At 53.5% G+C, this 25,218-nt stretch overlaps 10 protein-coding genes across 12 annotated transcripts; all 10 read left to right on the top strand.

Moving 5' to 3' along the window:
* Positions 1–161: 161 nt before the first annotated feature.
* Positions 162–572, top strand: ABB37_03657 (putative membrane-associated protein; the record flags this gene model as incomplete). The annotated part of the gene is made up of 1 exon (XM_015801058.1): positions 162–572. The coding sequence occupies exon 1, from the start codon at positions 222–224 to the stop codon at positions 570–572; it is 351 nt and encodes a 116-aa protein (XP_015659678.1). The 5' UTR covers positions 162–221.
* Positions 573–1,178: 606 nt separating this feature from the next.
* On the top strand, positions 1,179–1,528 carry ABB37_03656 (hypothetical protein; the record flags this gene model as incomplete). 2 transcript variants are annotated; one of them, XM_015801057.1, is made up of 1 exon in its annotated part: positions 1,179–1,528. In XM_015801057.1, exon 1 carries the CDS (start codon positions 1,301–1,303, stop codon positions 1,526–1,528), a length of 228 nt encoding a protein of 75 aa, XP_015659677.1. In that variant the 5' UTR covers positions 1,179–1,300. The 2 variants fall into 2 exon arrangements, with proteins under 2 accessions (XP_015659677.1, XP_015659676.1); XM_015801056.1 differs by having other exon boundaries at positions 1,183–1,528.
* Positions 1,529–1,872: 344 nt separating this feature from the next.
* On the top strand, positions 1,873–3,992 carry ABB37_03655 (hypothetical protein; the record flags this gene model as incomplete). Its single annotated transcript, XM_015801055.1, has 1 exon — positions 1,873–3,992. Exon 1 carries the CDS (start codon positions 2,094–2,096, stop codon positions 3,990–3,992), a length of 1,899 nt encoding a protein of 632 aa, XP_015659675.1. The 5' UTR covers positions 1,873–2,093.
* Positions 3,993–5,907: 1,915 nt separating this feature from the next.
* Positions 5,908–6,566, top strand: ABB37_03654 (Acetyltransferase-like protein; the record flags this gene model as incomplete). Its single annotated transcript, XM_015801054.1, has 1 exon — positions 5,908–6,566. Exon 1 carries the CDS (start codon positions 6,090–6,092, stop codon positions 6,564–6,566), a length of 477 nt encoding a protein of 158 aa, XP_015659674.1. The 5' UTR covers positions 5,908–6,089.
* Positions 6,567–7,211: 645 nt separating this feature from the next.
* ABB37_03653 (hypothetical protein) lies at positions 7,212–10,742 on the top strand (the record flags this gene model as incomplete). Its single annotated transcript, XM_015801053.1, has 1 exon — positions 7,212–10,742. Exon 1 carries the CDS (start codon positions 7,698–7,700, stop codon positions 10,740–10,742), a length of 3,045 nt encoding a protein of 1,014 aa, XP_015659673.1. The 5' UTR covers positions 7,212–7,697.
* Positions 10,743–11,033: 291 nt separating this feature from the next.
* ABB37_03652 (putative D-tyrosyl-tRNA deacylase) lies at positions 11,034–11,586 on the top strand (the record flags this gene model as incomplete). Its single annotated transcript, XM_015801052.1, has 1 exon — positions 11,034–11,586. The coding sequence occupies exon 1, from the start codon at positions 11,128–11,130 to the stop codon at positions 11,584–11,586; it is 459 nt and encodes a 152-aa protein (XP_015659672.1). The 5' UTR covers positions 11,034–11,127.
* Positions 11,587–13,062: 1,476 nt separating this feature from the next.
* On the top strand, positions 13,063–13,245 carry ABB37_03651 (hypothetical protein; the record flags this gene model as incomplete). Its single annotated transcript, XM_015801051.1, has 1 exon — positions 13,063–13,245. The coding sequence occupies one exon, from the start codon at positions 13,063–13,065 to the stop codon at positions 13,243–13,245; it is 183 nt and encodes a 60-aa protein (XP_015659671.1).
* A 924-nt stretch (positions 13,246–14,169) lies between these two features.
* On the top strand, positions 14,170–17,064 carry ABB37_03650 (transportin2-like protein; the record flags this gene model as incomplete). Its single annotated transcript, XM_015801050.1, has 1 exon — positions 14,170–17,064. Exon 1 carries the CDS (start codon positions 14,254–14,256, stop codon positions 17,062–17,064), a length of 2,811 nt encoding a protein of 936 aa, XP_015659670.1. The 5' UTR covers positions 14,170–14,253.
* Positions 17,065–17,453: 389 nt separating this feature from the next.
* On the top strand, positions 17,454–19,496 carry ABB37_03649 (putative mitochondrial Mitochondrial ATP-dependent zinc metallopeptidase; the record flags this gene model as incomplete). Of its 2 annotated transcripts, none has more annotated exons than XM_015801049.1 (1): positions 17,454–19,496. In XM_015801049.1, the coding sequence occupies exon 1, from the start codon at positions 17,520–17,522 to the stop codon at positions 19,494–19,496; it is 1,977 nt and encodes a 658-aa protein (XP_015659669.1). In that variant the 5' UTR covers positions 17,454–17,519. The 2 variants fall into 2 exon arrangements, with proteins under 2 accessions (XP_015659669.1, XP_015659668.1); XM_015801048.1 differs by having other exon boundaries at positions 17,497–19,496.
* Positions 19,497–20,665: 1,169 nt separating this feature from the next.
* On the top strand, positions 20,666–25,101 carry ABB37_03648 (putative mitochondrial hypothetical protein; the record flags this gene model as incomplete). Its single annotated transcript, XM_015801047.1, has 1 exon — positions 20,666–25,101. Exon 1 carries the CDS (start codon positions 20,764–20,766, stop codon positions 25,099–25,101), a length of 4,338 nt encoding a protein of 1,445 aa, XP_015659667.1. The 5' UTR covers positions 20,666–20,763.
* Positions 25,102–25,218: the final 117 nt, after the last annotated feature.

Genomic DNA, 25,218 nt, shown 5'->3' with positions numbered 1-25,218 from the left:
TTGCTGTTGAAGGCGTGTCACAATGGTCTAACGACTTCCCAAATTCAGGAGGAGGTAAAACAAGCAATCCTCTTCTTTTCCTTCTCGCCTTTCTTACTTCGTATTTCTCCCTTCCATCGCACCTGGCGACTTTTTTTTACTCTCCCACGCCTCTCCACACAGCGAAACTTAAAACCTGAAAGAAAAGGGAAAAACTGACATTTGTGGAAAATCAGAAAATTATGTGGCTGATCAACCAGAACACCACGACGATGAGAGCGGCTCGCCATTCACTGAACGCCACCGGGCTCCTGCTGTTTCTCCTTCTCGCAAGCTTGTTGCTCTTCAGCTCGTCTGGCGCATACGCGGATAGCTCACCCGATATCGATTGCAACTACTGTCAGGGTCGTGGCTTTCCGTATGTGTGCAACGTTACCATGGCCAGCGGTATCTGTTTTATGTACTCGGGAGATATGCGATGCAACGGAGAAAAGGGCTGCCAATGCTGCCGCACCGTCAGCGCCGCCGGTTGTACGCTGTGCAGCATGGAAGCAGACTGGGACGCCTACGATGACGATGAGGCGGACATCTGAGAGACGCGTAGGAAGAGAATCGAGTGGGCGGAACGTGAACGACTTCGCATGGGTTCGAGTGCGATGCTGCGGATCTGCTAGTACATATGTTGAAAAGGTGAGGTCACGTGCTGTGCATGGACCTTTTTTTTTCTTCACGTTGTTTCGACAATACTGGTGAGTGAAAAGAGCTTCGGGCGCAAACAATGTGAATACCGCCATTCTGAGCAGGCATTGGTGCCAGGCATTCATCGTGCTCCTTCGTGCGCCTATTTTTATTATTGTTCTTCCTCTTCTTTGTCCATTATGTCTTGTGTAATGCGGTATTCATTCATTATTGGGCCCATCTGACGCGTAGGGAAAGAAATTAAAAATTGAAAAGGAAAAGATATCTTTTCTGTGCCTGTTTTGTCTCTCACGACAGCGTTTTACCAATGCCATTTCGAAGCATTCGTTGGTGTAAACCTTTACGGCACAGCTTCATCTTCCTTCCGTGTAATGAACGGAGGGGGTCCTTTGTGTTCTGTTCTCTGATCATGGGTACCTGTTCCTCTTGCTTTCCCCTCCGTTGTGATCCGGCGTACACGCACGGCGCTCCTACCATTTGCCGTTGCATTCGCCTACTTAGAAAGAAAACGAAAATACCCGAACCCCACACGTCTCGTATCGCTTTTCCCGTTTTGTAGTCAGACATATTGTTTTTTGAACTTTTTCCTTCGTCCGTGTTGCAGTTCTCGGTTCCGGCTGTCATGTCTGCCTCCGCCTCGCCAACATCCCCAGCCCCCTCGGCTACTGGGCAGCGAGTGACGCTGAGTGCGAAGCAGGCAACGGCCAGCGAAACGGCCGATCCCGCAGCTGCCGAGGTGATTCGTGTCTCCCTGTTTCCAGAGCGTGTGGTGATGCTCCGCAGCGCCGGTGACGTGTCCCCCGGTTGGAACGGCGTGGTGGCGCAAGACTGCCGCCGCAAGAAGTCGTAATTGCCACGAAAAGATAAAGAATGCCCTCGCTTGGCTGTCTGTTTCGCAATGTCATCCTCTGCTAACTTGTTTTAAACAAAGAAAAGATATATATATATACTAGTATTATGATTCTTATTTATTTATTTATTTGAACAATGTATTTGCCCTTCGTTTCCCTTCCCGTACGGCACTGCAAGCATGAATGTGGCGAGACAACCATGTCGTCCATTGCACCTAAGCAATAGCAATGTCTCACGCGCAACTTTCTCTTACCTTTCCTTCCTTCTTTCTTGCTCTTCACTCTTCCCTGATTGACTATTATTATTATTATTTCTCCTGCCGACCCAACTGTCTTCGACGCAGTAAGCCTGCATCTGTGTCACTTCCTCCACACAACGCTCAAGAGAAAATTCGTCTCTCTAAAGAAAAAAAAGGAAATCTCCCTCTCTTCGTTCATTGCTTTCCCCACAACTCTGCAGCGTTTTCTTGCTGTTATTTTGCTGGCGGTTCTCTAAGAGTCCACTTCTTCTTCTTTTATCTCTCGCCTTTTTTCCTCACTCGTTCGAAAGAAGAGGCGAGTACCATGCTCGGTCTTGCGCACACGTTCAGCCAGACGAAGTACGTCGCGGCTCGTTCGGCGAGGGGGCTGCACGTCATCGACGAGGTCAAGCGTTTCCGCGCTCTGTCCTGCGTTCTCTTCTGCAGCATCTGCGTCTCCCTGGTGTTCGCCTTCGACCTCTTCAGTGACGAGTTCCAGAAGCGCTACTCCCTCTCCGATGGCGACCTTTCCACCATCAGCACGGTCGGCGTGGTCTTCTGTTACTTTGTCATCCCCTACGGCGTACTGTATGACTACATCGGGCCTCTGCCGCTGCTGATCATCGCTGGTGTGACGGGCTTTGTGGGCTGCCTTGGCTTGGGTCTCATCTTCGACGGCAAGATTGCCGGCAACACCGCCACCATCTCCGTCTTCTACGCCTTCATGAACACCTGCAGCGGTCTCTTCGATGCGGCGTCGATTGTCACCCTCGTCGAGCTCTTCCCGCGCAACCGCGGTCCGGTGATTGGCTTGGCCAAGGTGATGACGGGCCTTGGTAGCTCCGTGCTGTCCTCCATCAGTCGCGGCTTCTTCTCCAACAACATCAGCGGCTTCATCTACTTCATCATGGCCCTTACGGTGGCGGTGGCCGTTGCGGCGAGTTTCCTGATCGCTCTGCCGCCCTACTTTGTCAACTGGTGGCGCGGGCGCGGCAAGACGGAGGAGGCGATCGCCGCCCTCACTTCGCTCAAAACGGTCTACGCGGAGAAGTTCGTGCCGATTCGCCGCATCGCCTACGGCTACGTCATCGTGGCCTGCCTCGTTGTCTTCTTCACCATCACCGCCCCGGTGCTGGCCTACACAAAGGTGTCGAACGCCGGCAAGATTGTGATCGGTGTCATCACGGTGGTGCTTTGCCTCGCCTTCTGGGCCATGGCGATGCCCATCCGCTGGTTGGGCGGTGTGAACGAGCCGGCGGAGTCGGGGGACAGCTTCGACGACACTGAACTCATCAACGGTGCGGCGGTGCGCGAGATCGACAACGGCGGTAAGCCGCAGCTGGAGGTGCCCGGCGAGGTGCTCAACGACAGCCGCGAGCCCCTCGACCAGCCTTCCCCAAGCGACAGCCGCCCCGTTGCAGATGCGTCGGAGTTGGAGGCGGCGGTGATTGAGGAAGGCCCGCAGGATCCGCGTTACGGTGGCACGATCTGGCAGACGCTGAGCCGCCCCGACATTTGGCTGCTGCTCGTCGCCTTCGTCTGCCAAGGTGCCCTCGGCACGATTGTCACCTACAATGGCAGCACCATCTACGTCGCCCGCACCGGCCGCTCCCGCTCGGCAGAGCTGGGCTCCCTATACACAGCCTTCATCGGCGTCGGCAGTGCAGTGGGTCGCATTGCCATGGGTCTCTTCGAGGCGTACGTGCAGCACCAGGATCCCGAGAGGCGCAAGGTGCTCGTGACGATCGCACTGCCGGTGGCGCCGATCGTCGCCACCATTGCGGGTGTGCTCATCCTCGTGCTTCCCGGCGATGCTCTTCTCTTTCCTTACATTTTGGTGTACTTCGAGGAGGGCGTGTTCAATGGCGTCCGCGCCCTCATCTTCCCCTGCATCTTCGCCGCCCACCACGGCATTCTGTACAACATGAGCTTCTGCACCAACGTGATTGGCGTGATTTGCTTCAACCGCTTCCTCTTCGGCCTGACCGTCGACTCGCAGCGCGAGAAGATGGGACACACAGTGGCGCAGGGCTGCACGACTCGCGCCTGTGTCCAAACTCCCATCATCGTCGTGACGTGCACGGCGGCGCTGGCGGCGGTGCTGGCAAGCATTGTGCACATTCGCTACAGCCGCTTCGTAGACAAGTGCCGCCGCTTGACGACTGCAACGGCGGGACAGGTGGCGGAGAAGCAGCCAAGCACGTCCGATGAGCCCGTTGCCTGAGGAAACCCAAACTGACAGCGTAGGAAAGAAAGAAAATCTCTCTTGTACGATTTCTGTAGTGTTTGTTTACTTTTCCGCTACCCTGTTCTGCGCGTTCCAGTCTTCACAGTTTCCCTTTTATTGTGCTCCTATTGGACTGTTGCCTCGTTTCTCCAACCAATTCGTTCTGAGGGAAGAAAAAGGAACGTCTTGTCTGGATTTTCCGGCGTACGAATTCGTCGGAATGGGAAAGCAAGGCTACTGAGAGCGACGGCAGGTACGGCACCATAGCCACTACCTTTCTTAAAACTCTTCTTTCCTTTTTTTTGTTTTGATTGGAGTTGCAAACTTTTCTTTTACGCACTACGTTCTCCTGCACCCACCGCTGCCTTCCCCACGATTTGGCGAATGCAACGTAAGCGTCTTGTCTGTCTTGTTGCGAGCGTGGGTAACTGTTTGCTTTGTTCTGTTGTTGACTGCACCACAATCTACGTGCATCCTTTTTTTTTATTGTCTCCCGGGCAAGCTGCTGCCTCTCATTCGTGGAGGTGTGCGCTTTGGCCTTGTGAAGTTTTGGCGAGCGTGTTCGGCTGTTGTGTTTCTTTCTTCTTCTTTTTCCTTGTGCTATTGCGACACGAAACAGTTTATCAGCGTACCGCCGCCGTGGACTTGCGTTTTCGCAGCGCCAGTGCTTCTGTTTCTGTTTCCAACATGAACGACGAACAACTGAAATCACGTTTGCCCTTTTTGCTGTTACTACTATCACCTTCGTTGACGCTAACGTCTTGTGTTTGGAGTTCTTTTTTTTTGCCCCTTTGTTTGTTGGTGGGTGTTTGTTGGTTTGATGTTTTTTAAAACTTGTTTTGCTCATCGCTTTTCCGCTTGAGGACAGTCCTAGTTAAAGCGAGTCTCTACGCTCAGCCTACCATAAGTGCTGGTAAATTTTCTCTGCACCTCGCCTAATTTTGAGGGTGCAGGAAGCGAAACGTATATATATCTATACTGTTAAAAAAAAAAAAACGGAGGTATAACGCTCGCTGAGTTTTAAAACGGCAAAAACTTACCTGTCCTTTTCAACGCGGAATCGTGTTTAACTATTTTCTGAGTATAAGGGTTAACTCTCATTTTCATTTATTATTATTGTCACTTTGTTTAAGTAGCTACCTTTGTTTTCCTTTAATATATATAACAATTTTATTCCAAAGAGCGTGGTTCTTGGACATCCACACACGCGTAGGTGCATCTTTCAAAACCTGCGCACCGTAGGTTACGACTTGCCTCAAAAACAATAGTCACACCATGGGTTGCGTCACAGTCTGCACCTAGCGTTGAGTGAAAGTTCAGTGAGCGAAATATAGATAGATGTTGCGGGTGTGAGGAAGTAAACGCGGAAAAGAAACTTCTTTTATGAACTTCTCTGCTTATATACACGTATACGAACCGCGGAGAAACTATTAACCTGGTCTACTCTCTTTTTGTTCGTTTGTTTCTCTTCCGGGTATCACCGGAAAGCCACATCTACTTGTGGCTCTTAACGTATGGTAGCGTTTGCTTCCTTGAAATTGCTGTTGTACCTTTCATCGAAGTAAAAACGATCAAAAGCCGTCAGAGCTAAACAACAACAACAAGATCATTTCAATTACGTAGGTCCAATTTACACGCCAGCGCAAAACCGGTTTGACGCTCGCGTCTCGTTTTCTATCAGCAAAGTCGCTTCTTCTTTTTGAACCGTCAATAACTGTGTGTGTGTGTCTGGGTCGTCGTCTTGAATCACCTGACACCGAGGCCCATTGGATCAGCAGTGATGACTTTGTTGCAACGGCTGCCGCTATCAAGTGAAAGCAGTTGAGACTGCTTCTCCGATGCGCAAATCCCTCTACCTCGCTCCTCTTTTTCAAATCTTACCTCGTTTCTGCTGCAACATCGCTTCTGTTAAGTCTCCGCAACCTCTCCGTTTTGCTCTACTCTGACAGCGAAAAATAATAATAAAAACGTTATCGATCCTAGATTTCTCTGCTTATATATCTTGTTGTCAATTGTTAGCTCTCATCTCTACGAAGCACAGTCTTTCTTTATTCTTTCGCAGCCGCGTACCTCTTTTCTTTTTCCTAAAGCGCCATGTCCTCCGACACCGTCGTGACCATCCGCCGTGCGCAGCGGGAGGACTGCCAGCGGATGTACGACCTGATCATGGAGCTGGCCGTCTACGAAAAATCGCCCGAATCCGTCATCGTGTCGAAGGAGGAGATGGAGGAGCTCGGCTTTGGTGAGCGTCCCCTCTGGAGCGCATTTGTGGTGGAGGTGCGAGAAGGCGCTGCTGCTCCGCACGTTGTTGGCATGGCTCTTTATTACTATCGCTACTCCACCTGGCGTGGTCGCATGCTGTACTTGGAGGACTTCGTGGTGACCGAGACGCGCCGCGGCGTGGGTGCGGGCAAGATGCTCTTTGACCGTGTCTTGCAGCAGGCAAAGGAGGACGGCTGCCACGGCATGGTCTGGCAGGCGCTGGAGTGGAATGAGCCGGCCATCAACTTCTACAAGAAGTACAGCGCTAAAATTGACTCTGGCTGGGTGAACTGCATGCTCGAGTTCTAACGCGCGCCTTCTCCGTGGTTGGAGCAGTGTTGTATTTTGAGGGGAGGTTGAAACTCCTCCTTCTGCTTCAAATCATAATTAATATTGTTTCTTTTCGAACATAACAGAAAAGCTCCCGCACCGCCGTGCAGCTTCTTCATGTAGCCTAGGGGGGCGGTGGTTAGCGATTGACTTTTCCCTTCGCCTTTTCCAGCTGCCCCGCTACCGTGTTGTAAACTTCATCTTTCCCGTACGTGTCACACTCAAGTCTCCGCAGTGTGCATCGTGGGTTCTTTCCTTGTTTAACCTTGCGTATACTACCATATTTATATATAAATATTAAAAATAGAGAAGAAGCAAGCGCCAAACGAAGGTTTTATCGGGTCTCGCTCTCTTGTTGCTCCTTTGTGCCGGAGTGCATGGAATCACTGTGATTCCGCGGTGCAGCTTGCATCTCGGTGTAGCTGGGTCATATGTGTGACACAGTAGTGAAGTTTGTATTTTGAGCTGCGCTGTGCCCCACGCTGACGCGGTACAACACCCTCATTCTTGTTGCTCCCTTTCCTATTGTAGGTGCATTTTCGCTCGTGCTCTCCTCGTCTTCTCGTTCTCCCTGGTTTACTTTTGAATCCTTTGGCAATTTCCCTCGTGCGTGCGCACGTGATAGAAGAAGAAAACGCGAAACATAACGCTCGTTAGGTTGTGCCGCATATATGCGCTCATAGCACGGCATTAGTATGGTAGTGAAGGCGTGATCGCTTCGATCCTGTTTATTCATTGCCCGTCAGACAAAAAAACAACACGTTTTGTAGTCTTGTGATTTATAATACTGTATCTTCGGGTTGCTTTTCACCCGTGCATCCGTACACGCAAATGCACGTCAGCGCCACCATGAAGTGTTGGCGCGTGCCCGCCGCCACCTCCACGCTCTCGAAAGCGGCGTCCCTCTCGACCGCTCTGCGGACGTGCCAGTTTCAATGCCGTCGTCATCGCCACACCTCCGCCCATCAGCAGTCCAACGTCCCGCCCCCGCTGACGGCGGCACCGCTGCGACGATTCGCAGTCAATCGCAGAGCATCCTCCCGTCAGCCCCCGATCGCGACCACCACCACTTCTCCTTCCTCTCCCGCCCATGCAGCTCACGCGACGACCATGCCGCAGTGGACGGACGTGCTGGCGCTCCGCACCGCTGGCGCACCTCCCTCGCGCGTTGCACTGAGTGAGGCGGCGGCGCTTTGCCTGAGCGTCGAGTCGCCCAAGCGCTACGCGGTCTACCGTCCTTGCGACGGCGACGAGGGCAGCTCCCACCACACCCACGCCGCCCCGCATCACTTTGTGGAACTCCTGCGGCACCTGCGCGCTGCACCAAACCTTTCGATAGAGGCGCGGCGTGTGGCGGGAGTGTTGGTGGATCTGCTGAACAAAGCTCCCCATCCGCGTCACCCCGGGCCCTGGGATGTCACTCAGCAGGAGGTGCGGGACATCAAGGCAGCCGCCGTTGCACACGTCATGGAAGGCCTTAACGGGAGCGATGACGCTCTGTCGTGGCTTGCCAAGCTGCTCGGCCTCTCCGACACGTTTGCCGAGGTCGACGCCGTCTCCCGTGCGAGCACGCAGCCGGCAGCGCTGGTGAAGATGGCCGTGATGGAGCGCATCGAGTCCCGCGACGCGGCAACGATGACGCGCCGCGTTCACGCGGAAGATCCCGATGGGGATTGGCTCCTTGCGTGCTCGCCCACCATCCTCGGCGCCACCGCAGCCGCCATGTTGCGCAGCACTGATGACGGCGTGAAGGCCACCGCGCTGGAGCTCCTGGAAGCCGCCGCCCTTTCTCGCCTAACGCGCGGCTCCCCGACCTCCTCCTCCCCTCTGGTCACGAGTGGCTTGCGGGCCTCCGCAGCGGGACTGTCGGGAGGGGCTGTGCTCTTCAATGAGGCGGTGGCGGTGCACTGCGCCGAGGTCGCTGCCGTGCGCGGGGACGTGGAGACGGTGACTCGACTCATCTTTCTCCTCTACCGTGCACGTGGTGCATTGGGCTTCGCCACCTTCGCGGAGCATCGACAGCAACGGCGAGCCAGCAGAGGCAGCCACGACAGCGCGCAGCGGTGGGGCGTCGGTGTCCTTCTCCCCCGCACACCGGCGTGGGTGCGCTCTAAATGGTGGGGCGGCGCCTCGCTCTTTCGCGAGACGGACGTCGCGGGCGGCGACGACGCGGACGCGCGCTTTGAGCAGGCGGTGGTGCGGCTTCTCAAGAGTGTCATGCACGCCGCTCTGTACCATCCCCAGAGCAGCGGCGATCCGGTCGAGAGCAGCATCGAAGAGGCCCTGTCGCTGTGGGATGGCTTGCGCGGTGGCACGAGCTGGTCCGGATTGGCTGCGATGGGGACAGAGTTCCTGACGTATCTGGTCGACCAGCACGCACGCATAACTGCAGCAGTGAGGGAGGGGAAAAACGGTCCTGCAACAGACACGCGGCTGCAACAAGCCGGGCTGCACGTGTACACCCAGCTTTGTCGTGCCGCCACACCACGCCACCGCACAAGCGCGCAGCAGGAAGTTCTGTATCACTGCGTTGCGTTGATGATGCGCCTCTTCTCGATCCATACGGCGACCCGTCTAGAAAGCAGTAGCGCATCGTTCTCGTTGACCTCCGTTGCGGTCCCGACAGTGTTGACCACCACCGCTGCCGAACACGTCCTTCGTCTGTTTGACCACGTAAGCGATGCCGCCCAGCAGGATGCTTTACTACCATACGCTCTTGCGGCGTCCCTCACTCTCCTCTCGACCGCTGCCACACTCAAAACCTATCGGCCTCCTGCCGCACTCTTCCGTGGTCTCGCCAGGTATTTTTCTGAGGTGCAGTCGCTTCACTTTTACTGCGTTGCTTCCGGCGATGCGGCGCAGGCTTCGCCGCATGTCGCCGTCTGTGGCAGCCAAATACTGCTGCATGTGTTTTTGCTTTCCAACGTCCCTCTTGGCACGTGGGCACGCGAGGACGGGGAGCTCGCGTCGTTTGTTCAGCGGCTCCGCGGCTTAGACGGCGTGGAAGAAGGCGGCAGCGGGCAGTATCGCGACGGGCAAGGTGCACAGCTACCCGCGCTGCTGCGTGTGTCCGGTCACCAGCAGCGGCAGCTTTTGTGGTCACTGCTGATGACACTCAAGCGACGTGACGCGCATTGGTGCGGTGCCGCGCTGAATCTGTTTGCCAGCCCGGCGTCCTCGACGGCTGCTTTCGCGGCCGCCGATGCCGCCCTTCACTGCCCGGCCCTCCCCTCTGCAGAACTGCACACCGTCATGTCGCTGCTCTACGAGTGTGGCAACACCGACGACCCCGTGCATGCCAGCGAAACGCTGGACTCTGTGGTGAGTTCCTGTGCCCAGATGCCTCTCCACACTCTCACGTTGGGTGCTCTCACCGAGCAGCTGCAGCGGAAGTCAGGCATGGATACCAAAGGCTCTGTGCTCGTTCTCACAAAAGCCAGTCTGCGTGCCATCGTGCAGCGGCGTGCGTCCGCAGAAGAAAGTGCAGTCAACGACCAGTTGGAAGGATTGGTGCACCTCCTTCAGCCGCTGCTGCGGGAGTCTGCAACACACGCTGCGCCGTCGTTTGTATTGATCGTTCTCACTCCTGCGTGCCTCATGGAGCTGCAGCGTTTGCGCATGCACGACAAGGACGAATCGCGGTGTGGCAATGCCGACGTCGTCACGGCGCTGCACGGGGCACTCTCAGGAAATACGGTGCAAAAGCATTACCAAGTCGCGGTCGCCGGCTCCTGGCCCCTCCTACCGTCTATGGCGGTGGCCCTTCGTCAGCACGGCGACCTCCGCGCTGCGGCGGATGGGCTGCGTGAAACCGCTGCAGCGGCGCGCCACCTCAAGCAAGCTTTTCCAAAAGAGTCGTGTCCTGCGGTGTGCTTGTGGGCGGAAGAAGAGACCGCACCGTCCGCACCAAACTCCCTTTCTGCGGTTCGGGTGAGTCTGCTGCAGCACTACGGCGCACGTGAGGTGAGCACGCACCGCGCCCACATGGAAAGAGCGAAGAGTGACATCTTCTCTCTCCTTCGCAGCGGTTCTTCTGCAAACTCGCGCCAATCAGACTTACGCGTGTCTGCCGAGGCGAATGCTGCGCGCCGCGTACGCAACAAGTCGTTGCTCCGCGCCGTGTCTCCAAGGCGAAGAGGCCAGCGGATGCTGTGAAGCTATCTCTGAGGGTGGCGTTGCTCCTCTTTTTTTTTCCTTTTCTTTTTCCCCACGACGCTTCGTCGGCAGCTAGCATAAAAAGAAACGACCCCCCCAAAAAAAAAAATGGAGACCAACCTCATCTTCTCTTTCCTACTGACGGCATCCCTGCAAAGTGCACACGATGTCAAGCCCGCACTCACTGGGGTGCCTTTGCCACAGCCACGCGCGGTCTCTGCGGTGGTGTCTCGATTCACGGAACTATGACCGGTGCCCTTTACTCGTCACGTTCTTTCCCTCTGCCCAATAGGCTTCAACATTTGACATTTTGCCTTTAACGTGTTTTTCCCATTTACCCATATTCCCCGTGACCATATCGAATTCACTCGCAAAGAAAGGAAACATGAAAGCCGTCATTCAACGCGTGCTCAGCGGCGCCGTGACCTCGGAAGGTGAGGTGGTCGGCTCCATCCAGAAGGGAATGGTCGTTCTCGTCGGGATGGCGCGTGACGACACTGCGGAGGATATGGAGTACATACACCGTAAAATTGTCGGCGTTCGGCTGTGGAGCAATGCTGATGGTACCAAAATGTGGTGCCGCAACGTGAGGGAAATCGATGGCAGCGTGCTGTTGGTTTCGCAGTTCACCTTGATGCACGTCATGAAGGGCAACAAACCTGATTTCCACCACGCCATGCCATCAGAGGAAGCGCTCGTCATGTGCAACACGCTGCGCGACAAGCTGCGCGCCGACCTCGGTGCTGAAAGGGTCGCAACTGGGAAGTTCCAGCATTACATGAACGTCCAGCTGGTCAACGATGGCCCGGTCACTCTCGTATTGGATAGCCGCAACAAAGGGTGAGAGGCGCATGGATTCTGTTTCTCAAGAAAAAGTGCTTCTACGTTCCACTAAAGAAAACCAAAAGATATGTTTTTCTTTTACCTTCGGGGCCTTTTTTGCTCAAGAGCTGTTTTCAGCAATAATCATCTGTGATGTAACAGCAAATGCACAGCTCTAAATGCCATTCTTCGAGCAGACACGACCTTTTCTCTTAATTGGCAGGCCTTCAGCGATCGAGACGTTGACAACGGTACCGCCGTCTTTTCGTTTTCAAAACTGTTCTTCTACTTTCCTTTCTCTTTTCCTCTCTTCAGTAACAACTTCAGCCTTTATGTTTTCCCTTTTCTTCAAGGGAAAGAAACACAGCAAATAAAAGCGGAGTTACGTTAAACTTCAGAAGCCTACGAAAGAAAAAAAAACGCGCGACAGACCCCAGAAACCCATTCGACGCCACTCCAAAGCAAGAGAAAAAACACCAGGTCTACGATTGGAGGTAAACTTGGAACCAGATATGCTTTCGAGTGAAGCATGCGTTTCTTCCTATAGAATTCACACTCGCCAAAAAAAAAAGAAGAGGCCAATAATTGGTACCAAAACTGGAGACAAATAAAAAGGAGAAGGATTGGTTCTATGTGATGATGGCTCCTGCTTCGCTGGCTCCTTCCAGACTCCAACATATTCGTCGCAACTGCCTTGTTTGTTTCCAGTGGCAAGACTTGCTACCACCAGTGACGGAATCAGAGGCAAGCTGGTGTGCGGGAACAGAAATCAAGACTCAGGTAATTAGTAGAAAACAATAAGAAAAGAGGAGGTCGCAATCACCGCGATTACATTCGGTTAGAACAAGCGCTATGCCTTTAGAGAAAACTAGGAAGAAGAAAGCAAAGCAGAAGGGAAAGAGTATGACGCTGTCGCCGCCTTTCATTGGGGAATTAAGGTGATCATTCCAATTTAAATAGGGGAAAGAGAATTAACACGGATAACTAAATGATGAAGAGGTATTGCAACAAGGAGAACGGAGGGATAGGTATACAACAAAGGGCTCCCTCAAAAGTCGGTGCGACCTCAACTTGGTAACAGTGCGCAGCCCCCGACCCATTCGCAAAACCAAAACGGCGGGTTTCCGTGCGGCGGGGCGGTGTGGCTGGCCCAGGAAGGGGGGGGGGGGAACCCAACCCGACACCCCAGCCGCGCCGGGGCGCAGCCCCGCCGGCGATTCCGACCCGCCCCGCGTGACTTTTGAAACCTAAAAGGAAGGTCGTGAGAGAACGTGCAAAGGCAGAGGCGCAAAACGTCGTTGCTCCTTCGCGACGTGAACAGACGAAAAGGGAACCCTCCGGCGTGTTTCAATCTGGAGGCGCAAAGTGGTGCCTTCAGAGAGTTGCAATCGCTTTTGAGATCTTGGGCGTTAATATTCTTTGAAGAAAAAGGACGCGTGGAAAAGCGCTTGACACAAGGTTGAACTCTTAAGAAGGCATTGCTGCAGAGAACGAAAGGATGAGAAGGCTTTTTCACGTGAGAGTCTGTGTGATATGGACGAACCATCTTGTATGCGTACGAGAACATCAGTTTACACAAGAAACAAATGGCGCACCTTGGAATTATTGCTGGATCAAAAAGAGTTCTTTGTGTTGGCAAAAAGCGAGACTCTTCTTTCTCACTTGTTGTCTGAGAAAGTAACAATTCTCATGCTTCCCAGCTAGTGGTGCGTGGAGATCGGGTGGTGCATCACAAGAAACGGATTCCTTTCCTGCTTCAAGGCTGCCAAGGGTGAAGAAAGCGGCGAGAAAGCAGCGGCATCAAGGACGGAGTTTCGAAAGAAAGGAGCACTCTCAATGACAAGCTAAGCTGGAAGACAAATCTCTTTTTGCCTCAAAGCCCGCTGTAGCTTTCAGCTCGTGCTTCCTACAACTGTAGACATCTTTGGAGATCAGTCGTTGACTGCTTGAGGTTCTCTTAGGGTGTTGCGTACCACCGGAAACTGTATAGCGCACACAGAAACAGTGCCAAAGAGAGAAGCAGGTAGAATTAGTAGTTTTCGTAACTGAAAGCGCTTTTTGCTGCACGAGTAGCTTTGTCCTTCTGTTCTTTTCTTTCCAACGTGAGAAACCTGAAAGAAATTTTAAAAAAAGATGGCTTTTTTTGCAGGTCGCAAGGCACTACAATCAGAGTTTCCCTTTATTTTTCTTCCTCCCTTTCTTCTTTTTAGGTTCTGCCATACTGCAAGGAAGAGAAGCGTTCATTTAAGTCGGCAAGCTCGAAAACCCTGAGCGAAAAAGAAATATCGATAATTGTGTCCTCAGTTTTGAGTTTAACAGTGTGTAGTTTTTTCTTGCGTTCCCAAGAATATGCGGTTCGCAACCTCGCTGATGCTGCTGTTGGACTGTTTTTTCTCGGTCTGTGTGCCACCAGTTAAACGAATTCAGGAAACTTCTATCAGCTCGGCACATCCAGCTGTCCTATCTTCCTTTTTCAAAAAACGCAAAAGCGACTTTTTTTTCCTTTGCGGATCTTTGGTATTTCCTGCTTCTTTCTACTTTCTCTATGTCCTTTTTCCCTCTTTGTTTCGTTCTGTCCTTTCGTCAACTCTTTCGCGTAAATGAAGCTGTACACGTTACTCCTTGTTACTTTCGTACAAGGTACACATCGATAATATATATACATATATATTTGTTTATACTGGGAATCATGTACACTCCCACACGGGATGATTTAGTGAGCGTGATCAAACTTCTTCACAACAATGGGGTGGAAGTTTCCAACTCGAAAGCAGCGTACGCAGAGCTCAAACAATACGAAACAAACCCGTCTTTTTGTGTCTTGCTGTCTGTTGTTTTTGGCGCAGATGTAAATCCGGTTGCCGACTTGGCGCTGCCTGTGGATTGGGGACAGTATCGCCAGCTCGCAGGAATTACATTGAAAAACAATTTGGCTGCTGCCCGCCATGCGCTGGGAGAAGACGCTGTCAAAGAAGCAGCACGCCACGGGCTACAAACACTGAAAAATCCACCAGACGCTAGGCTTTCTCGCACAGCCGCGCAGATTGTGGTTAAAGTGATTGCTCTGACCTCCTTCGAATGGTGGACGAGCAGCGGGCTTGGCGACCTGCCCAGCATACTACTGAATGAGCTGCTTCCTGCAGACGACCTGAAAACGCTTTCGGCTCTTTATTGCCTCCAATACCTGATGGAAGATCTACCCAAGAAAATAGGCGCATCCAGTGAGCATATTATCGTGAAGGTTTCGCAGCTGGTCCTTGCTTCCAACACCCCGCTGGCGACCCGCAAAGCTGGCTTTCGCATGTGCTTCAATATTTACGAACAGGCATCCTTGCTTGACTGGAACGTGGACACTTTCTCTCCGCTGCAGGAAGGACTCTCAAAGGCTAGCTACTTTTTCGCCAACGTATGCACCTCGTTGCTGGAGAGTTCATGCGGAGGTGATTCAGCGTTTATGATCCTTGTCTTGCGTTCGTGTGTGTTTTTACTGGACTACTTCGACTACTTTTCCCAAATCACTCCACAAGACAACCAGCGTTACGTCACCTTTTGGATCAACAACTCCGTGCAAATTATTTGCAACAGTCAGAACGGAGGCGATGGGAACCACGAACTGATTGCCGCTGCAATTGATGTAATTTCCACAGTAGTCGATTTGTATGATCGCAACGGCGGAGAAACGGTTCTCCGCTTTTTGGTCGCCGACATTCCTTCCTTGATACCAACGCTGGTGCCGGCGCTTGTCCAGCATTCACTCTTGTCAAGTGAGGAAATCACAAACATTATGGACTCGGACGACTACCGTATTCGCGACACCACCGCAGTCAGTTTTACCGTAAAAGGCGGAACGAAAGATATCTCACAAGATGACATGCTGGATGATGATGCTGCGGCCATGACTCTTCGCAGCTCTGCATTGAAGTGCGTTGACGTGCTCAGCTCGTTTTCGAGCGACGCAACTTTCAAGAGTTTAATCGCGCGAATTCAAGCGCTGTGGAACAGCAACGACTGGCGCGCACGGGAGGCCGGTATCGTCCTCATTGGAACTATCGCAAACGGGTGCGCCTTTGAGCTTCGAGGTGTTCTCCAGTCGTTAGTGTCACAATTGATTGAGTTTATTAAGAATCCATCGGAGCACGTTTGTGTTGTCAGTATCGCGGAGTGGTCACTCTCACGTCTGAGCGACGGCATAGTCGCGTCGTTTCCGGACGCGATGAATACAGTTATCCCTCTTCTCAGCTCCAGATTGCAGAGCACGAGCAAGCGTGTTCAAATCACAACTGTCAGCGCCTTGAACACTATTCACTCCGCGTTGGGAAATTATGGACAATTAGAGCTGCTAAGGCCGCATTTGTCGGGATTGTTAGAGTCGATATGCAGCTGCCTCCCTGTGTACTCGACAAACAACCTGGCCGTGCTGGTAGATCTCTTGGGCAAGCTCATCCTTTTCCTCGACGATGCTGCAGCCGCGGAACGGCTCTCGGGAGTGCTTCAGGCAGAAAGACAAAACCGTGCAGCACAATTTGAGAAGTCGTACATCGCCTTATATGTCAGCGGAGAACCGAACGTTCTCTTGAACAAGGACATTTTCTCTCTCGACCGCGCCACAATTGCCTTCTTAGCTGCACATCCGAATAACGAGCTGGCTACGTTGAATCTGACGACCTGGAATGGGGTACTAGGAGATATTATGAGCCGAAATGTGACAGACGACGCCGACCTCATCTTCAATACTCTGTTAATTTGCGGTGCGTATATCACGTCAGTGTCGACGTCAGCTCTTGCACAGTGGGTGAAAACGACTTCGTGGGCCCTTCCCACGACTGCGATGCATTTCCTAAACGGCACTGAGGTTTACGAGATCAAAGCAGCGGCCGTTACGCTTCTCAGCGCTTTAATCCAAGTGCTTGGCCCAGATGCGTTGCCTCCCGGTGCGCACGATACTCTTCTCAACAAGGCTGCTCAGGAGCTAGGAGAGGCCGAGGATCCGCAGTGGAAAGAAATCAGTGTCCGATTGATTACGCTCATCACATCCAAGTATCCTGGAGAGCTTTCGACTGCGGCGCGAGGTGCGTTGGGAGCTGCAAATGGCGCATTGAGGAGCGACGTGTTTGGCGAGTCGGCGCATTACTTTGGGCGGATGGCGTTCGACTTGTGCTACGTGTTGGATACGTTGCCGGGTTTTGTCGCGTACCTCCGAATCGACACTATCGCGCAGTTGATGGCGGCAACGGAAAATTCTCAGGAAAAGTCCGACGCCACGATTCACCTCTTCCGCGCACTCGTGCAGACTCCTCCGGAGGTGTTCCGCAACTATTTGCCCGCAGTGATCAAGGTCGTGTACAGCTGGCAGCAGGCTGCCTCCAATTATCCTGAAACGCGGGAGACAATTCAGCTGTTTTTCCGTCGGGCGAACGAGGTGTGTCCGGATCTTCTCCAGTCGATTCTCCAGAGCCTTCCAGGAACTTTTGGCAATATGATTGTATCGTTTTACCAATAACACTAATTAAACATCTGCGTCTGGTTGGGTTAAAACAGTATTGGCAGTCCTTTTGTTGTTGACGTCATCAAAAAAGAATTAAAAAAGCTGAAGTGTTGTTGAGCAAGGTGGCTTTGTTTTCTCACGGCCGACAAAGGGTTATTTGATTTCCTTTCTTTGCGTCTGTGCAGATTTTCAGCTGCAGCGACACATCTCCTTCCATTGACCTTTGTGGATAACTACAACACATTCACTGAAACGAATGAATGAACCACGTGGACACGATGGCCGAAGCTCTTTAAACGACCTTATAAATTAGCTGTTTTATATTTCTTCTTCACTGCCGATATTTTCCCTTTTGATCTTGCCTGCTCGCGTGCTCTTCTTTTTTTTCTGTGGAAATTTCATCAGTATGTTGCTTTACACCCCCTTTTCCTGTTTCACGTACGATAAGAACTAGTATATTGCGCTTCACTATGCGTCGCTATCTGGGTGCTGTGCAGCTGACCGTCAACCGGCGCACAACGGTTGTGAGGTTTAAGCCGCGGCTTTTCTCACAGCGGCAGGTTACGGTTGTTCTGTCCCCAGAGCTCTTGCAGAAACGTTCCTACTACACCAACAACGGGACGTACCCACCACCACCTCCGCCTCCGCAGTCGTATTACCAACAGCCGCAATGGACTCCGTACAACGGAGGCTATCAGGCACCACCGCCGCCGCTGCATCAAGGCGGCGGCATGCCATACGGACAACCGGAAACGCCCTTCCTCGGCGATTTAGGAACCAAGGAGCGACCTGTGGTCGTGGTGTCTGCTCCGCAGAAGGCATCGTGGGCCACCCGTTTTTGGATGTTTCTGCTTTTAGGAATTGGAGTGAGCTGCTTCCTTAGCCTCATCGATGAATTCAGCGGCCGTTTTCAGGAAGGCGCACCTGCGGCCAAGACGGGCTTTTCGCGGGGAGGGCTTTCCGGCATGTTTGGGGTCGCGGAGGTGAAGCCGGTTGATCTCAACAACTTGGAAGTGACGTTTGACAGCATCCGCGGCTGCGATGAGGCCAAGAAGGAGCTAGAAGAGATCGTGGAGTTTCTGAAGGACCCCGAGAAGTTTCACAATTTGGGCGGACGACTGCCGAAGGGAGCGTTGCTTGCCGGTCCGCCAGGATGTGGAAAGACGATGCTTGCCAAAGCCATCGCCAAGGAAGCTGGAGTGAGCTTTTTCTACGCTACTGGCAGTGAGTTCGATGAAATGTTTGTTGGTGTCGGTGCGCGTCGAGTGCGTGATCTGTTTGCCGCGGCAAAGGCAAACTCACCCGCTCTCATTTTCATCGACGAAATCGATGCACTGGGCGGACGACGCTCGCGCACCGACCAGGGAACGTCACGTATGACGCTGAACCAGCTTCTGGCAGAAATGGACGGCTTCGACTCGGACGAGACAGTGATTGTGCTGGCCGCGACCAACACCCCTGAATCTCTGGACAAGGCCCTCATGCGCCCGGGACGTTTGGATACCACCATCACCGTTGATCCACCCGATATGAAGGGACGCGCTGAGGTCCTGCAGATCTATCTCGACAAGATTAAGGCAGACAACACTGTGAACGCGATGGATATCGCGCGTGGCACTACCGGCTTTACAGGCGCTGAGCTCAGTAACTTGGTTAACCTCGCTGCCATTCGTGCGGCGGTGCTCAACAAGCTGAAGGTGACGTCGGAAGAGATCGAGTACGCGAAGGATCGCGTCATGATGGGTGCCGAGAGCAAGAAGATTATTCCAGAGGAGGAGCGCCGGGTAACCGCGTTTCACGAAGGCGGGCACGCGCTCAGCGCGATCTTGCTCAAGGACGACGGGGCGGATCCGGTTCACAAGGCCACAATCGTTCCTCGCGGAAATGGAATCATGGGACTCGTGCAGCAGCAACCGGAGAAGGACAAGTACAGCCAGAGCAAGCGCCAGTGTCTGGCTCGCCTAAAGGTGTGCTTAGCTGGCCGCGTTGGCGAGGAGCTGCTCCTCGGCCCCGAGGACATCACCACCGGTGCCGGGTCTGACTTCCAGCAGGCGACGAACATGGCACGCCACATGGTCCGTCAGTTTGGCTTCAGCGACACCTTGGGATTTGTGGACTACGGCACGGCCGATTCCGCTGAGGGCGCGTACATGTCCGACGAGACCAAACTCAAGATCGAAAAGGAGGTCCACCGCCTTGTCGAACAGGCCTACGTTGAGACCAAGGAAATGCTCCTCAAACACCGACCTGAGTTGGAGAAGATTGCGGAAAATCTGCTGAAGTACGAAACGCTCACTGGCAACGATCTCGAAAAAATTCTGCACGGTGAAACCCTTCCAGAGCGCCCGCCGCGCTTCTCTGCTGCCAGCGACAATAAGCTTAGCTTTCCGTCGCGTGGCGGAAACATCGATACGAAGGATGGTCACCGAACGGTACCCATCTCATGAGTCAGAGGCTTACCACACCAATTTCTTATTGCTACGTGACGCTCTAGAAGTTACTCTGGAGGTCATCCCCTATTCATTTTCGTGCCAGATCTGGCACTCACATTTTTATCACAGAACCGAAACGGCTTTTCGTAATTTGGAGAAGATCCTTACCTTGTGCTCTCGTTTTCACCTGTAAAGAACTTTGGTTTCTTTTCTTCTCACACATTTTGCGTTGCTTTGTTTCCTCCCCCATTTTCAACCATTTCGACATGCGCACTCACCAGCACTGCCGAAGCGTGGCCTTTTTATCTTTTCCCGTTATTGCTTTTTCGACTCTTTTGAACCGTTTCCTTTGTTCTTTACCACTCTTCTTGTATTTTAAAAAGGTCTCGTTTTCTCTCCTTGACGTACGTTTTCGCTCTTTTTTGTTGTTGCTAGAACCAACCAAAATGGTCTGTTTACCTCCCTGCAGAAGATTCAAAGGAATTTAACGTCGACTGTAAAACGCAGTTAGAGGCTGAAAATGAAGGGAAGAAAAGAGCGGAGGGGTTTTATAGGTGAAGGTTGTCAATTGGTGCCGATACACAAACACCAATCGTAAGTTGGAATGCGCTCTCTGCGTTCATTGTCGTAGTTTGTTTTTACTTTTTTCTTCGTCTCGAAAGCTTGGATGCGCGATTGTGAGAACAACACCGCGGCAAATTCCGCTGGAAAAGCTAAGCAAGAAAAGGGTGCAAAACGGTAACTGAGCTTTCTATGTTTTTATTGTGTTTCTCTATTTACAGTTGTGTAGACGAAATCGTTTAAAAAAAAAAGAACTGAAAGAGACTCCTCTAAAAAGCAACAGGCTCTTTCCGCAGAGTTTCTCGCGAAACCACATTGTGGAAAATTCGGACGTTTGACATTGCTCCGCCGAGCGACAAAAAGGTTGGGGCTGTTTAGTGCCTTTCTGAAAATACATTTCCTCTTTTCCAGGTGGACACATTCCGTTACAAGAGTATAAAGGTGTTCTCACCACTTGAGCAGCTTCATAATGAAAGAAAAGACCGCGAATTGCTCCACAGGTAAGGGTTCTAGCTCCCGAAGCCAAACAGGCAAAGCCAGGTCTTCTTGCCACCTACATTCACTTCTCTTACTTGCACTCCCTCCTTCTCGCTTCTCTCTTTTTCTGGAGTCTGCGTGCCAAAGAAACTTAGTAGACTTAAGTCGAATAGTCCTGCGGAGCCTCTCTTTTTGCTCCCGTCTGCAACGCTTCGTGAGATTGTGTAACGCGCAAAATAAAAAAATGATGCGAACAGGGCGTTTTGGGAGGTCAGCGCGATGTTTGTCAACCTCGTTTAGGGAATGCGGTGTGACTGTAGCGCAATGGAATGCGCAACGCCATCAAACGCAGAACTCGCTCGGCAGTTCCCGCGACCGCCAGCGGGGGCAGCCGAACGCTGACCCTAACACAGGATCACAAATGTCGGTGATAGAGTCGCCGGATCTTACGCCACACATCCAGTTTGGCTTAAACAACCTTGAACACGTGAAACTACCGCACATGTCAAACGAGGCCCGGCGCCGCAGCGACATTGACAAGGAGCGAGACATGCGTGAAAGGTTCGGCGAGTACGGCCCCGGAGAGCGTCTCACAAAGAGTTCTCAGCAAACGAGGCGCGATATGTTGGAAGAGCAGCAGGACGTGGATGGCCTACCGTGGGAGGTGCGGTGGCGAAAGTCACTTATCCCCACTTCGGAGGAAGTAGTTCAGGACATTCGCGATCGCTTCGACTTGTACATTCAAGACCCGATTGAGCGGGAGCAAGAGTGGTACCTGCATTGGAAAGATCGCTCCTTCAAGATCCAAAAGGATCGCATGATCTGGCCGCAAGGGTACACAGATTACCTGGACCACTACGACGAGAACGGCCGCCGGCGCGTTCTGCCGACTGATCAGCGTTGGTCGGACTCGTCGTGGAAGCACCTCGCGGATACGCGCTACAAAGATCGGATGTGGCTCATCGAAGGGGAGGAGCGCAAGGCGGTGCATCAAAGCCTGCAGACGGATCGCACGTTAATGGAAGAAGAGGAGCAGCGGCAGTCCGAGATGGGTGACGTGTACCACGGAATCATCTCCGGCGTGGTGGACCTTGATCCAGAGCAGACGTATCAGGCGCTCTCCGGCACCGCAGATCCCCTCGAGGTGGCCAAGACAAAGATGAAACTGCAAGCATACGGCGCAGGACAGGCGCTTTCGGCTGGCAAGAGGGAGCTGGATCCGTCCAAAATTGACCCTATTTCCGGTTTTCCCAAAGCGGACATGGAACCTCTAGCGAGTGGCATCACCGTTGAACAAGGCGCGGCAATCGCCACGCAGGCCAACATCCAGTACGAAATGCTTGAGCAAGGGGCGGAGGCGTCGCGGCAAGCAGGCCACGATCCTGTGGTTGCGCTCATGAAAGCGCATCATAACACATCCAAGCAGTACGGTGACCGCCCTATCCTTCGCACGCAAGTGGAGGCAAACATACAGAAGGTGAAGCAGTTGGAAGCCGAGCGCAAAACACTGGAGGGCGGAGACGTTTCCCGGCTCCTGACGGACGCTGAGAAGACGGTGGCGCAGATTGAGAAATCTCTTCTGGCGAACCCCACCGCGGAGGCACAGGTCGCTGCAAAAAACAGTTTTGCGGCCGTGGCGAACCAGGAAGCAGCGGCGGCGACGGTGATGGGGGCAAAGAAGCCGTTCGAGGAAGGCTTTATTCACGTTACTGAACGCCCACCGAATGTGGAGCCAGACGTGCCAAACGAGCTTTACCGTGTCCCACAGAACAAGGAGCTTAATGAAATGCCGAAGTGGTACCGCGAAACTCTTGTCGAGACGGAGCCGCTCATTCGCGAGTACGACATGGTGCACGACCCTCTAGAAAAGAAGCAGCCGGAGAAGGAGTACTACGTGCCGCCGCCGCTGCATGACAGTGAGCGCGTCACGCTAGACAATGCACCGTCCGGCGCGTCTGCTTTTGACGAGATCAAGATGCACAAGCTGAGGTCGCTGCCGGAGCTGGTTACGGGTTACAAGCCGCTCCCGCTCTTTCGTGAGGTAGCAAAAGACGGCTCTATCGAGTCTGCCGCAAAAGCCCAGGAAGAGGAGGTAAACGCACACAAGTACGTCGACAAGAATGGAAAGCCTCTCAAGAAGTCCGAGCGTCTGCGGTTGGAGCGCCAGGAGCGACTTCGAAAGTCGAAGTTGACGTACGACAGTGACGTTCTGCTCCCTACCCTCCCCTGGGAAACGGACTCGATTGTCGACCCGTATCGTGGTGTGGAGGCCACGGACGCGGTGGACTTCAACAAGGCAGACCTTGAAAAGACGTGGCGCGCCTACCGCGAGGCTTTCCAGCAGGCACTTACGGAGTTTGGCAACCTGACGCAGGTGACGAGCGAGGACAAGTGCGAGAAGATGCTTTTCGACACAATGGAGAGATTCCGCACCGGCGCCGTCGGCGACCACCCGGAGGTCCCTGAGGAGCAGGTGGAGGTTTTCCGCCTGATATTCGAGGCGCACACAAAGCACTTCCTCGCGGATTTTTACAAATTCAAAGGAAATCGGACAACGGAGGCGAACACGGTGAAGGCGGAAGCAGACGAGATTCTCCGCCGCGCCTCCGCAAAGAGTAAGCTGCTGGGCCGGAATTTTATGAACTTTGTGCAGGAAATGACTTCCCTGGAGCTGGATACAATCCGCAAGAACCCTGTCCAGCGTTACTCCGTGATGGTGCGTGACCGCAAGTATGAGCCGCTCTCCAAGCCTTTTATGAAATGGATCAAAAACGAGCTGGGCGAATTCATCATCACGGACTTCCAGAGCCTGGAGCAGCTGGAGACGCACAAGGAGTTTCTGTTCCGCCACCTGAATGAAGCCCGCGTGAAGTGCCCTGCTCGAGTCGAGGGCATCCGCGATTCGGCGCACGACGCCGCGGTGGAAGCGTTCTACCAGTGGTGCCGCGGCGCCTTGTCCTTCTACGCCGGCAAGCATCTTCAGCGCATGTACATCGACTTCGCTGACACCCGCTTCCGCTCGCGGGCAGAGGAGCTCTTCGAGGACTCGATCGAGCTTTTTGCCAACTACGGCAAGGCAGGTAAAGACATCGTGCAGATCCCTGTTCCCGACGCTGAACCGCCGTACGAGTACGAAGAGAAGGAGTTCCTTGATGGCGAGAGCGCCGTCTTTGCAGAAGTCAGCGGGCACTTGGACAAGGCGGAAGCGCTCTGGCACTCCGGCACAACCAAACGCTGGTACCCAATGACAGACGAGACGGAGTACATGTGGTTCAACGAGCGTCGCGGCCGCCTCACACTCGCCACGGACATCTCCGACCGCTGCTTGGAGAACGTGAACAAAAAGACGCACCCCTCCATCCACCCCTTTCCGGAGCGCGCGCGTGTTTTCCTCGAAGGGGCGCCACTTACCCAAGAGACGGCGGAGCACCTGTGGCTGCGCTATATGGGCGACCTGTACTGGGAGCACTCCGAGTTCATGCATCGCCAGGGACGATTCCAAACAGGCCGGTCGTACAGGGAAAAGTGTCTGAACTTGTACCACCTGGCCGTGCGCACCGCGCATGAGCGCCTCCCCGCGTCGTGGAAAGCCCCGCTGCTCACCGAGGCCAAGTACATGCTCCGCGTTTACGAGCCAAGCAAACACGCGGAGCGCCACCTCCAAGATGTGGAGACGGTGGTAAATAAGCTATTCGAGGAGGGCGAGCCGCGCCACTGGATCGAGCCGTTCAGCGAGCTGCCGTATCGTCTCGCCGTGGTGCATGCCAATCTGGCTGCGTACGGTGAAGTGATCACCAAGGAGGTGAACCGTCGTTTGGGGTGGAAGCCACCGAACGAGCTTCTCTTGAAGAACATGGAGCAGCGTGCACGCGGCGGGGCGGTGCTGCCAGAGCTGGTGCCCTACTTCAACACGGTGAACGAGGTCGCCGAGGTGGTTTTTCGCCGCAAGATCCTGCGATGGCGTGCAAACGAGCACGAAGGATCGGATCCGTTCCTGTTTTGGACTCACCTGTACTTCGCTTTTCGCGTCTACCCGCAGAACCGCGATGAGGTGCAGCGGATGTGGGACATGTACGAGCCCGCATACTTGTACATCTACACACAGTGCGCGTTGGCATCGCGGGTGCGTGGGCACCGCCTCATCAACGACGCCCTGCGCCGCATGTGCCAAATTCTGCTCTCCGGTGACGCGGAGCAGAAGGCGGTGCTGCTGAAGGAGCTAACGAAGGTGCGGGAAAAGATGGCGCATATTATTGACCGCAGGGAGCTCGACCGCACCATCAACGCTCTAGAGGCGCACCTCGAGAATCCGTCGCAGCAGGCGTACACCTATGGAACTGCTCTACTTTACAAGGAAACCGTAAGGCACGAGAAAGTGGCGCGCAACCCGCTGCTTCGGACTCAGATGGCTGCGAAGGACTACGCCGACCTCCGAAAACGGCAGCAGGAACTCCGCGCAAATGGAGCGACGTTGAATCCACAGCAGGCGGCACAACTGCAGGACCAACAGGGCGCTGCAGAGGATGAGCCGATTGGCTCTCAAGCCAACCCGAGCACAAAGGACATGTTTGCGCAGCGGTAGCCGGCATGGGTCTTCCTTTACTCAAGGGTGTCATTCACAGTAAAACGGTCGTCATGATAGTTTCTGTAATGTCTGTTATGAATTCTCCGTTGCAGGAACTCGCTGCAGCGCGTTTTT

Source organism: Leptomonas pyrrhocoris (assembly GCF_001293395.1).
Source record: "Leptomonas pyrrhocoris isolate H10 chromosome Unknown, whole genome shotgun sequence".
In the NCBI taxonomy this organism is placed as follows: Eukaryota; Euglenozoa; class Kinetoplastea; order Trypanosomatida; family Trypanosomatidae; genus Leptomonas; species Leptomonas pyrrhocoris.
Note: the sequence above shows the minus strand (reverse complement) of the source record. Positions and strands in the feature narration are given on the sequence as shown.